General features: G+C 37.5%; 1 protein-coding gene across 1 annotated transcript; it reads left to right on the top strand.

Moving 5' to 3' along the window:
- The first annotated feature begins 8,531 nt into the window (after positions 1–8,531).
- Positions 8,532–9,507, top strand: LOC131683315 (putative nuclease HARBI1). Its single transcript, XM_058965177.1, has 3 exons — positions 8,532–8,946; positions 9,001–9,145; positions 9,203–9,507. The coding sequence occupies exons 1-3, from the start codon at positions 8,779–8,781 to the stop codon at positions 9,460–9,462; spliced, it is 573 nt and encodes a 190-aa protein (XP_058821160.1). The 5' UTR covers positions 8,532–8,778; the 3' UTR covers positions 9,463–9,507.
- Positions 9,508–12,006: the final 2,499 nt, after the last annotated feature.

The following is a 12,006-nucleotide window of genomic DNA, read 5'->3' as shown; positions in this document are numbered from 1 at the left end:
TGCTAGAAAGTGCAAAGCCAGTGCAATCCACTACACCGGTGTCAATCAATCGTAAATGTAATAAGGATGGTATTAAAAGTATAATTAAACTTATGAAAGTCGAGTACCATTAGTTTGGATTCTTTCGTACCGTTGCGACCCTACGGCATAAATTAGTTTTTGGCTCTGACTCGCCATACAACGCCACCGGAACTGCCCCATTCTATTGCAACCAGGTTACGAATCAACTCTCCAGTTTTTACGTCACACAGCTTGACGGTACTGTCGTCGGAGCTGGTGATTACGAAGCGAGAATCGAACCGCAAACAGGTGACAGCCGGTTGATGTTTGTTGGGACCAGATAGTTTGCAAGCACTGACCAGTGATGATGCCCCAAACACAGACGGTCGAGTCAGCATTCCCCGATACCAGAATATTTTGCCGGAGCTAAACTCTTGCGACCCATCAGAGCATGATTGTAACTTCCCGTTTCCGCGTCCCACACGCGAATTGACGTGTCAATAGAGCCAGATACGACGTGAATACCATCAAACTGTAGCGAGTACCTACACCCGATTAGTGTGGGTTTGTAGCGTATGGAGACACTTTTGTCGTCCAGGATTCCACACCTTAACTATGTAGTCGTAAGCTCCTGAAACTGCTAGCCTACCATCAAACTGAACACAGCAAACAGCAACCAAATGACCAACCAGCACATGTAGGCAAGTGCCCTCGGTAACGTCTTTCGCTCTCCCATCGTTGAGGATGTTGGCGTTGAAGTAAGATTATACGGACTGAGTGAAGTTCTCGGCGAACTGGTACTATCTATAGCTAACCGTTTACGGCTACTAAAGTTGGGGGACTCTGAGTTCCGATAAAATAGCATCGGTGATAAAAAATTTCGTGCTTACCGAAATCCAAACTCATACACAGTAAAACCATAGGTGAAGCAATTGGACTCGTCCAACTCGGACAAGTTTGCAATTGTAATTTCGCAGTAGCACGATGGCCGGATGATAGCAGCTTCTGGGCATGTGTGTCTGGATTTATATCCAGCGTGGACTATCGTGTAGATCAGGTTTAAACAATTTTACCCAAGAAAGTCCTTCATAAGTGTCAAGAAAACGAATAAACTACCAAATGTGATGACCCCGTTCAACACCTGAAAAAAACGACGTGATTAGATTTTAATACATTACACACTGGCTGTTTACCTAAAACATCAAGTTGGATTGGCCTAGATTTTTCTTAGTGGTTGTCGTAGAACGAAGTGCAACGATAATAGGCTGGCACATGAAATATCCAGTCGAAAGCACATAGTAAGCCAAGTCGGTTAGGAGTGTTATGTCGGTTTCCGTATTGCTGCTTGTTATTCGGGTGCTGCGTGGTCCTGACGAGTTGGCTACAGTTCAACATATGCTGAAACTCACCTCGGAAACGCCATCGTGGCATCGAAAGATTCGGTATGTTTTGAAAACTGGCGTATTTTTGTAGAACTTGAGCAGCCTCGTTACGCTGAGCATGCGGATGATTTTCTGTAGAAACGTAGCCTGGCGGAGACATCCATCGATCCGATCTCGAATGTAATCGAAGAATGCTTGTTGTCAGCCAATAGATGTGTTATGTTACGGCCCAATATTAGAAAATAGTATTTTATTTATGCGATCTCCAGGAAAATATTTTTTTTGGTATGATTAATGGCACGAGCATTGGTTTTCTTCTCGATATAATACCGTCAGCCCACAATAAATCTCTGCGGCGGTGAGGTATGTTTGCACTTTTGACTGTCTATTTTAAGTTTTTTTCTTTGTAAGCAAGTACATTTCACTGTTTGAGTTTTTCAGTTGCTGTGATTGATACTGCTGAAATATAGTACTTGTGGTTTTCATGTTAAGCTTTTTGATTGTTTACCGGCCGAATTCAGTATTCTGTACATCTGTCAGTGTGTACCATCGACTAAATGATTAATTGGATGATTAACTTTGCTGAGCTAAGGACTATGCGTCGTAATTTAAAAACAAATCTTTGGGCTGAGTATGTTAGAAAGAACTTGTACCCCAGATTCTATTGTCGAGAACAAGATATTACTGATGGGCGTGTTGTCGCTGGTACTATTCCAATGCAAATGATACCTGTAACGTTTTCTTCAACAGTGGACGATACCGATGCGTAATGTACCTAAGCTGGTCTTATATTTTCTTCACTCGCTTGAGTACTCCTTCGTTGCCAGGAATCAGACGTATTCTTTTTCATAAAATCTCTTGATAAACTACTTCATTGTGTAGGCAATCATCTGCGTACCTTGTATCAGCGATGAGAGCATCTGAAGTAAAAAGCATAAATTGAAATAATGCAAAAAATACATATCATGGAACTCACAATCAGCAAATAATTGGAACCTTGGACACTGTCAACGATTTCGTTTACAGTATTAGAAAGTTTAACGCAGTTTCCACTTTAGACCGGTGTCGATCCATCATTGACAAGATGGATAGCAAATGATATATATATATATATATATATATATATATATATATATATATATATATATATATATATATATATATATATATATATATATATATATATATATATATATATATATATATATATATATATATATATATATATATATATATATATATATATATATATATATATATATATATATATATATATATATATATATATATATATATATATATATATATATATATATATATATATATATATATATATATGCCGTTTTTTCAGCACAGCACTTTTTTGGTTCCATTTGGGGTCCCTAACAATTGTGCAAAATTTGGGGTCAATTGGATTTGACCCAGCGTAGCGCATTGCGTTTGAAATTTGTATGGAAATTAGTATGGGAAAACCTACTTTTTTGCAATTTCAATTTTACAGACTACAATTCTTCCTACAGTATATCAACAATTAGATAGAAGTGTAGTCCAGGATATGCTGAACAACTTTGCCGAAGGATGCATGGTGCTAGAATGTCTCTGCAACAAGTTATAGCTGTTCAAAGTTCGATAGATCGAATTAATTGCCAAAAATCATTTTTTTGCCAACACTGCGGGTGTACCAATGATATTGCATATAGCATACCAAAATAACATCATATACTTTAGATTTACCACATTGGTATGCTTGGATGAATTATTCAAAAGCCTTAGCTCAATTTCATTAGCATAGGTAGTTTCGCCATAGCGTGTAGTGAGGGGAGAGGGAGGGGAAGACTTTTTAATATGGAAATTCTAACTGAAATAACTGAAATCTTATCGAGTTGGAATGTTCAGATAAATTATTTTACAACAGTCCAAACAAGTATGTTGTCAAAAGTTTCCGTATAGAGGAAGCGAAAGGAAGAAACATGCGATCTCGTTCAATAAGCAGAAACGCAATTTCGAATTTTGAATGAATGAGATGGAAGAGATACACATCATACTCTCTCTTTCGCTCTCATGGAGTAAACTAAATTTTCGAGGTTTATACGGTTGATTCGCACGACAAAAAATTGTCTGGGATTTATATAACATAAACAACGCCTTTGATACGGCGAGATGGGCCAACCCTGGTCTTAGCCTGTCATGGAAATGACAATACAAAGGAAAACAAAAGGCCTTTGATATTTCCATCACTTTCGGTGAAAATTTCAACGTGTCGACATGTTGGTTTTCACCGAGTGCTAGATAATTCGCTTTTTTCACCTTGATTGGGCGAATTACTCGTGCTGTGGTGGACCAATTTTGTGGCGCTGCGAGTTTATCGTCGGTTAGTCACAAAAAGTAAAGTCCATTGAACTATAAACGAAAATTAACTGGCAATATAGCTTTATACGCTGTGCCATTTTGGGCTTTGTTTCACAAACAAGCCAAACAGAAGCGAAGAAGAAGAAGAAGATATTTCCACTTCGTCGCGTGTGGAGCGGGTTATAGTTACTTCACAGTTTCAAACACCTTGTATGCGTGTAATCTGTCTGTCCTTCTTATAGTAGTATTAGTTAGTGCTGCTATATTTTGATTGTAGCTGTCACTCTGAGGAACATGTGTTTTGTGGGTAAAAAGTGTGGACACAGAATTAGCACACTTGAAGTTTTTTTGTATCTATTTTCTGAATAAACGAAAAATACACTGCAAACCTTGTGTATTCACAAAAACCTTTAAAATATTACATTTCTGAACATTGTCCGTATAATATCTTTTATCGGTGGGTTAAAGCGCATCATGCACCGACGAGTTCAGAAAATTGATTTTCCACTTAAAAAATAACGTAAAATAAATTTCGGAATATGCCGGACGTTCTAAGAAGCGGTTATCACCTTCATTCTTGTTTACGGCCGTATCCGTCATTCGTACGAACGAATACTTTCGAACGAGTTCGAAAATGGTATTCTTGTTTACGTTTGTTTTCGCACACGAACGATACGAACGTAGTGTGCGAAAAAGTGTTGCCGCAACTGTCAAAAATTTCAACATGATGAAAAATTACAAAGGTGGCCACATTTTTCTGTATGAGTGAGGTCGAGATGTACAGGTGTTCACATTTTTTCTATGTGTGCGTCGGCAGCCAGTTTTTTCGACCAAAAAAAAAAGAATAAAGTAGAAAAATAAGGCTCGTGGTCCAGAGATACCAGATTTCTTCGATGACGCAGATATTTGCAGATTTTATAGTTTGGTTATTATAGTTATTATTGTTTACACATTGTTGGATGCAAAGTTCTCACAGTAGATTTACAATAAAATTTCATTTAACAATAAATTTCGCTGTTCAGCAAAAAACTGATACAGTGCATTCACATTAAATTTTACTGTTCTCGAGAAAAAAATGCATGGAGAAAAATTGATTTTTTTAATGTTAAGATACATAACCACCCCCCTTTTTCATGGTAAAAGTCTATTTTACATTGAAATTTACTGTAAAAACGTTAAAGTTTATTGTTTTTGTATTGTAGCATAACACTAAAGCTTACTGTAAATTATTGTAAAATTACTGTACTGTCACAGTGAAAATCATGGTTATGTTACTGTACATTTCTATTCGGGAGGCTTTTGATTACACTAGCTTTCCTGACATTTTTGTTCTTCCCAGACTTTTAAAATTATTTTGCAGACATTTGAAAAAAGTACCTGGCATCTCTGGTTGCTATTCGCAGAAAGGAAGTAAAACAAAATGGACGTTGTTGAACCAACAGGATCTTCCAATAATGGAATCTTTCGGCCCACGGCCAAAGCTGCTAGCAAAAAGCGGAAGTTGATTAGTTCTGAATCTTGCCAATACCGGAATATTTTTAGCTGTGGAGGCCAATACGAAGGCTAATGACAGTGAAACCGTCAAGCTTTCGATTATTTCGATCGATTTCAGTAGAAAAAGCTAATGTTGCCACTAAATATTATGAGTTGGAACATACCAAGAAGTGGCTTTGGATTTGAAGAATCCACTATTCCACAACGGATGCTATGTTTGTTTCTGTCAATGTAATCGAAGAGGATATTGGCAAACCAAAGTAATGCGATTAAAATAATCATGATGGCACTTAAGACCTTTTAAATTGAAAGGGCATATGCGTGAAAATTTCAAAACATCTGCAATTGTTCATAGGCGCCTTGCAAAAACGATGCAAGATTCATTTAATTCTCTGTTTTTCTCACCGCACATAGGTACATAGTAAAAACATCCTAAGCATCAAAATAAAACAAATAATTTTCTTCTGTTCATGCGACTTATTTTCAAAGTTGAATTTAGAAACTAAAATAATTTGAATTATAATTGCAAACCTCTTTTATTCTGATGTAATATGTCATTCGTTGATTTTAACCACTTCCAGCAAATGGTTGGTTAATATGAACTAAAGTTTCCCGCATTTTTCTTCTCCAAGACTTCTTTTAAATCCAGTGCAACTATTTAATATAGCAATAGAGAACATTCGTAGTCCGGTGCTCATTTTGTAGAAAACCTTGAAGAAATTCGATATTCATCGTGCTACTTTTACTGAAAAAGCCCTGCAGCGTCGTATGATTCCAACACTGACAAAAATCCAAACGTTAATTCTATTTGGTTCAAACCACTTAAAATCCATATGAAGAAGAAATGGTACTGTTATCACGGGCTCATACCTCCCCACCGAGTACCGGAAGATGGAAGCGAAGAAAGCAATTTTAATAGGCGGCATAGCTTGACAAGAGGAATTATTGAACGGACAATCGGAGTGCTGAAAAACCGTTTTCGGTGCATACTGGGCGCCCGGCAATTGCATTATTCTCCAGCCAAGTCATCGAAAATCATAAATGTTTGCTGCGCACTGCACAATATATGTTTAACATACAATAACACTTTTATTCTTTTATAAAAGTATAATGCATGTTTCAATGAGGTGAAAGCACAGATATTTCATTTATTGAAAGATATCCCAACCAACAGAGTAGCATATAGCATACATAATGCTCATAGATTATTAGTTAACAGAGCAATACAAACTAGATCAACAGACGTGAAGCATGAAAACCTTTTTAAAGTCACGCAAATAAAAATACAAAAATATAACGAAATCATGTTTGAAGTAAAGTTTTGCATAGGAAAAGTTAAGTTAATTTTCACTGTCACACAGTGATCACCTTCCATACAAAAATCGGACAAAATCTCAAAACTGGCCCGAATTTGGTGAAAACTTCACATTTAGGTACTTTTGTGACGCTGAATTCATATTTGATGTTTATTTTTTGTTTTTTATTACTTCAAAATTTTGGCACATAGGGTGGTTCGAAAATTCAACATTTACTAATATAAAGTGGACTATATCCGAAAATTCATTTTCAAAAAATTTGGTGTGGTGAATTTTTTAGCAGAATACACATTTTTTCAATTGTTGATAATGATAAGTCACATATATAAATTATATTACGAATCCTGGGTAATCAAAGGCTACCATGCGTCTCCTTCAGACATATCATGAAAAATCACCTTTTTTCATACCTCGGGGCAGAAAGTGGCAAGACAAGATATTCATTTTCGGAAAGTACACTAATTTTCAAGTATCAGGAACAACAAGCGATCTTTCCAAACTGTTTCAAAAAAAAAGTACAGCCACTTTGAACATTATAACTAATTTATTGCGCGATTTATTATTTGTTCTCCATGTCTGAGCGGGAAGAAAGGCTTGTATCGACTAGATCGAATAGCAACTATAAGTCCAGCGAATAACCTTTCAAATGAAACCAGTTCGACCCTAATCGGAAGCTTAACTAGAAAGATATACTCATTTGAATAACTTAGGTTTGAAAACAGTTTTTCTCAGAATTCATCTTCTATTTCAGCTTTGAAGTTCTGTAAAAAATCTAACTTTCGTCCTCAGGACTTAATATTTTGAGAAGACTCCATCCAACATGTTAAAAAACAGAGAAAAATGTTAAATCACGAAAAAACTAAAATAAACTTTTGAGGTTTCGTCCGGCTAGGCGACACTGTTTGTCACTTCGCCTAGTTGGATGAGATAAGGGGCCCTATTCTCACAGTCACGTCAGCTACCTAGTGATTGGAAGAAAATTTACTTCTAGTCACTAAGTGACGCGACTGTGAGAATAGAGTCCAAGAGCGAAAAAAGCGATCACCGGAGTCACTTTGGTGACTATAGTCACTTATTGTGACAGAACTCACCTGGACCTGACTTGCGAATCACCAACGTTAAAAATAAGCGATACGACGTAATCAAGAATGATTCTGTTCGTTCGAACGAATGATGTTCGAAAGAACGAATGGATCGAATTGGTTCGAACGTAAACGGGAATAGGAATGTGAGATACTTTCGAATCGTATCAATACGGCCGTAAACAAGAATGAGGGTGATAATCCTTCGAGTGAACGTTTTGACATGCTCTTTGCTTCTGGTGATTGCCTGAAAAAAACATAATAAACTATTAGTGCATTATTCAGTTCTTTTAATTGTGAAAATATTTATTACTTACATTTGAAATCCGCAACAAGAAAATCACGGATCTGTAGACAAACAAAAAGTCGATTCGAACGACATAGAGAATCGCGTTGACGTTTGAATCGAACGATGTTCGAAAAACGGATTCATTCGATCGAAACCGATAATCAGCCCGATTCTCTATTCCGACGGATCCGTGTTTCGTTCGAAACTAATATTTCGTTCGACTTCGAAAGTGGTACTCTCTATTCCGTTCGTTTAGCATGTTTCGATCGATTCATTTTCGGGAGCACTGCAAATTTCGAACACGTTTGGAAATGTCAACAGGTTCTCATTTCGTTTCGTAAATAAACCAACCGCAACAGTGCCAAATTATTGTTTTGCATTAAAAATAGAGAATTAGGAGAAAAACTCGATATTCTTGATGGATTCGTTATTGATACCGATTTTGGCAGCGCAAGAAGAAACCGGTTTACTTCGCCAACACCGGAGAAACCTCCGTTTATCATCCGATCCGATGGAACTTTCAGATGATGCGTAAGTATCCATTTATTTCTCAACTAAGTATTTTGATACATTTTGTCTACGGATTTCCTTTATACAGATTCATAAAAAGTTTTCGATTGAATAAGGAAGCTTTCCGGTACGTTTTGACTGAAATTCAAGACGAATTTACTTATGCTAGAAAAAGCAGTCTATCCGCAAAGGAGAAGTTGGCAGCGTGTTTGAGATTTTTTGCTGAAGGAAATTATCAGCATGGAGCGGGACGAGATTTTCATGTTTCGATTGCTCAACCAACATTTTCAAAAGTACTGGCTGATATACTCGAAATATTGGAACGAAAACTTTGCCCAAAGTGGATATCCCTGGAAATGTCTCCAGAAGAACAGCGTCGTGCCAAACTGAATTTTTATCGGAAATCAGGGATCCCAGGAGTAATAATGTGCGTGGATGGGACACATATTCGAATCATTCCGCCTGCGCAAGATCGCAATTTGTTTTATAACCGGAAAGGTTTCTACAGCCTTAATGTTCTTGTTGTAAGTTGCGCTCCTATATACAACACACTTTTGAAAATATTTCCCTTTCAACAGGTATGTGATGATCAACAAAGGATTCGTTTTGTCGATCCGAGCTTCCAGGGATCTAACCACGACTCTCACATATGGCGAGTAAGCCCAGCTCGAGCCTATTTTGAGCAACAACATCGAAACGGTGAAGTTAATACAAAGATTCTAGGTGAGTTGAAATTGAAACCTCTATGAACTGACATCTACCTGTATATATCCTACACAGGTGATGCAGGCTATCCATCAGAACCGTGGCTAGTAACGCCGTTTAGAGCTGCTGAAGAAGGAAGTGTAGAGAGTGACTTCAACCGTAGACATGCATTAGGCAGAAATATTGTCGAGAGAACTATTGGTGTTCTCAAAAATCGCTTTAGGTGTATCCTGGGCGCCAGGCAGCTCCATTATGCCCCAAAGAAAGCTGCGCAAATTATAAATGTCTGTTGTGCGCTGCACAATATATGTTTGGAGTTTGGTTGTTCTCAGTAATTTTTGCGAAATAAACCTTGTTGTTCTATTATATATAAAGTTGAGTAAAACGATCGTACTTGAGTATGTGGGAGAAATAAAAATCAGAATTCAATTTCGAGTAACTCTCTGGTTACCATTTGGGCCCATCTATGTATCTGAGTTAGGAATTGATCCACTGCTTTCCTTCCATTTCCCAGTAGATGACAAACCACCCGGTAAGTCCAATCCTGAATAGAGTCAGTATGGAACCTCGAATGCAACAACCGATTCCGAAATGGGTATAATTGGGCAGGAGACACTAAATCTAGATGTACCCATGAAATTCACATACTATTTGTATTTGTATGCTTATTTGTGACAATAGCCTGTTAGCGTATTTACGTTAGATCAGGTCAAGGAAATATTAGTGGATGTATTTAATGGTTTACATTGTGTGATTACAAGGAATCAGTAGCAACTGGCTCAAATGGCACGTTCCCCATGTTGATCGGAGATTTGTCATGATTTGTCCTTTCATTTCCCTGATGGGAAGGATTGGGGAAGGTAAGGTAAGGGGTAAGGAAAATAGCGACACAGAACAATTAAAACGGAGCATTCTGCACCCCCGGAAAGGTGCTGAACGATCTGCAGTTGCTACAATAGTAGGAATAAAACTTCCAACCCCCGCAGGGATTTAAAATTTTTATGTAAACAGTGGACGGAATATCAACACCCCCGAGGGCATATTGAGATAACAGAACGACAACACCCCCGAAGAGACATTGTCATTCAAATACGGCTTAAACTATGGCTCAATACCACACTGGGTTAGGAACAATATCATATCCTTGAGTTTCAGCTCTCTGTACCTAGGTTTATCTATGTATGGAGAACCACAAATCTTTGATTGTACTGTCAATTGAACTTCTCCCTTCTGCCACCAAACAAGACACCCCTATACCAGTATTGGTATAACAATTGTTGTGTACATCCACTGAATATACTTGGGTTTGAGTCCCCAAGATTTGCCGAAAGCCCGTCTACATTGGCCGAAGGCCATGCAAGCTTACTTGATTCTGAAATCGATGTGAGCTGTCCAGTTATGTTTTGAGTCAAGAATTGCCCTTGATCTGCTACAATAACTTCAGAGTTAAAGACGGACGAGCTCTGGTTGTAATCTTTCGTTGCGTGAAAAGTACCATTGATATTTAATTTGAATTAAGTGATAGTCCACCATGACCATTTGCTCAAGGCTTGTTGCATCATATCAAAAAGTGTGTTAATGCAAATACCGGTGAACACTATATGATAATCATCTGCGAAACCCAAGCTCAGCAAGCCATCGGCGACAAAGTTCCTTAAAAGTGGCGACACGCTCCACCTTGAGGACATCCGCAGACACTCAGTTTCCTTATCTCTAGTGCCTTAAGGGGTTGTATATGTTGAGATGCAGGAAAAAAAGGAAAAGTTTGAATTTTTGTAAAGGGATGTAACCATATTTTTATAAAATACTTGTTATACGTCTAGCGTCGTACAATGGTCAATTTTCAAAATCCACTTGAGAACATAAAAATATTAATAATTGTCCAAGTTACAGCAATTTCTGCAAAACGAGTTTTTTTAAAAGAGATTTGCCGTGACTACGATTCCAGTCCAACAGCTCAACTGAAAGATAAAACTAAAGCAAATTCATTAGTATATGTACCTGTGGTATCCTTGAACGATTGATTAAAAAAAATTCTTCAAAAGCAATGAAATTGAAAGACGGATAGGTATTCTAAAGCCAATCAGCTATAAACTTAGAACGGAAAACTAGGACTAGGCAGGCGCATATGGACATGATCGAAAGGAAATGTGAAGAATCGTTTGCCATCTGCTAAGTAGGATTTGGGCGTTGCACCCAAGTCTACCGCATGGTCTTTGATAGAAAATAGCTCATCATCATGTTTTACCGCCGACGGCTGTTCTAAGTTTATAACTGATTCGCTCTTGAATACCTATCCTTCTTTCAATTTCATTACATTCGTTTATCTTACTCTTAAATTTGCAGAAAATAGCCAACAAAATCGATACAGTAGAACCTTGCGGCAATTAAAACATAGTAACAAAGACATTTTTGGGATACACGATTTCGAGATAATCGCGTTTAAAATTTCAAGTATAAGCCACGCCTCCGTAAGGGAGCCAGATTGAAAACGCTATAACTTTGCGTCCACTGCTCCGGTCTCTATAAACATTTGAGATAACATTCTTAAGAACCTAAACTTTACGATAGAAGAATAAATATTTTTTTGAGTTTTGGCCTCAACATATATAACCCCTTAACGATGGGCACAGACGTCGGTTGCTAAACATTGCGTGGTATATGGAGGTACTCCATGACCATGTGCTGCATCCAAAATGGATTCGAAAGACACGTTGTTAAAAGCACCTTCAATATCGACGTAAACTCTGGAGAAAATTTTGAATAGGACGTAACAATTAGAGATTTACTTTGGGGTCTTTCTCTACTGTTCATTACTCGGTCGTTTCAACATTTAGTACTCAACTCCTTGCATAATATTCTAGCAATAACCATCGGCT

Source organism: Topomyia yanbarensis, chromosome 2 (genome assembly GCF_030247195.1).
Source record: "Topomyia yanbarensis strain Yona2022 chromosome 2, ASM3024719v1, whole genome shotgun sequence".
In the NCBI taxonomy this organism is placed as follows: Eukaryota; Metazoa; Arthropoda; class Insecta; order Diptera; family Culicidae; genus Topomyia; species Topomyia yanbarensis.
Note: the sequence above shows the minus strand (reverse complement) of the source record. Positions and strands in the feature narration are given on the sequence as shown.

Coding starts and splice junctions, on each gene's coding strand:
- LOC131683315 (XM_058965177.1), top strand. CDS start 8,779: ATGTCTCCAGAAGAACAGCGTCGTGCCAAACTGAATTTTTATCGGAAA. Junction 8,947..9,000: donor ACAGCCTTAATGTTCTTGTT/GTAAGTTGCGCT, acceptor CCCTTTCAACAG/GTATGTGATGATCAACAAAG. Junction 9,146..9,202: donor AGTTAATACAAAGATTCTAG/GTGAGTTGAAAT, acceptor TATCCTACACAG/GTGATGCAGGCTATCCATCA.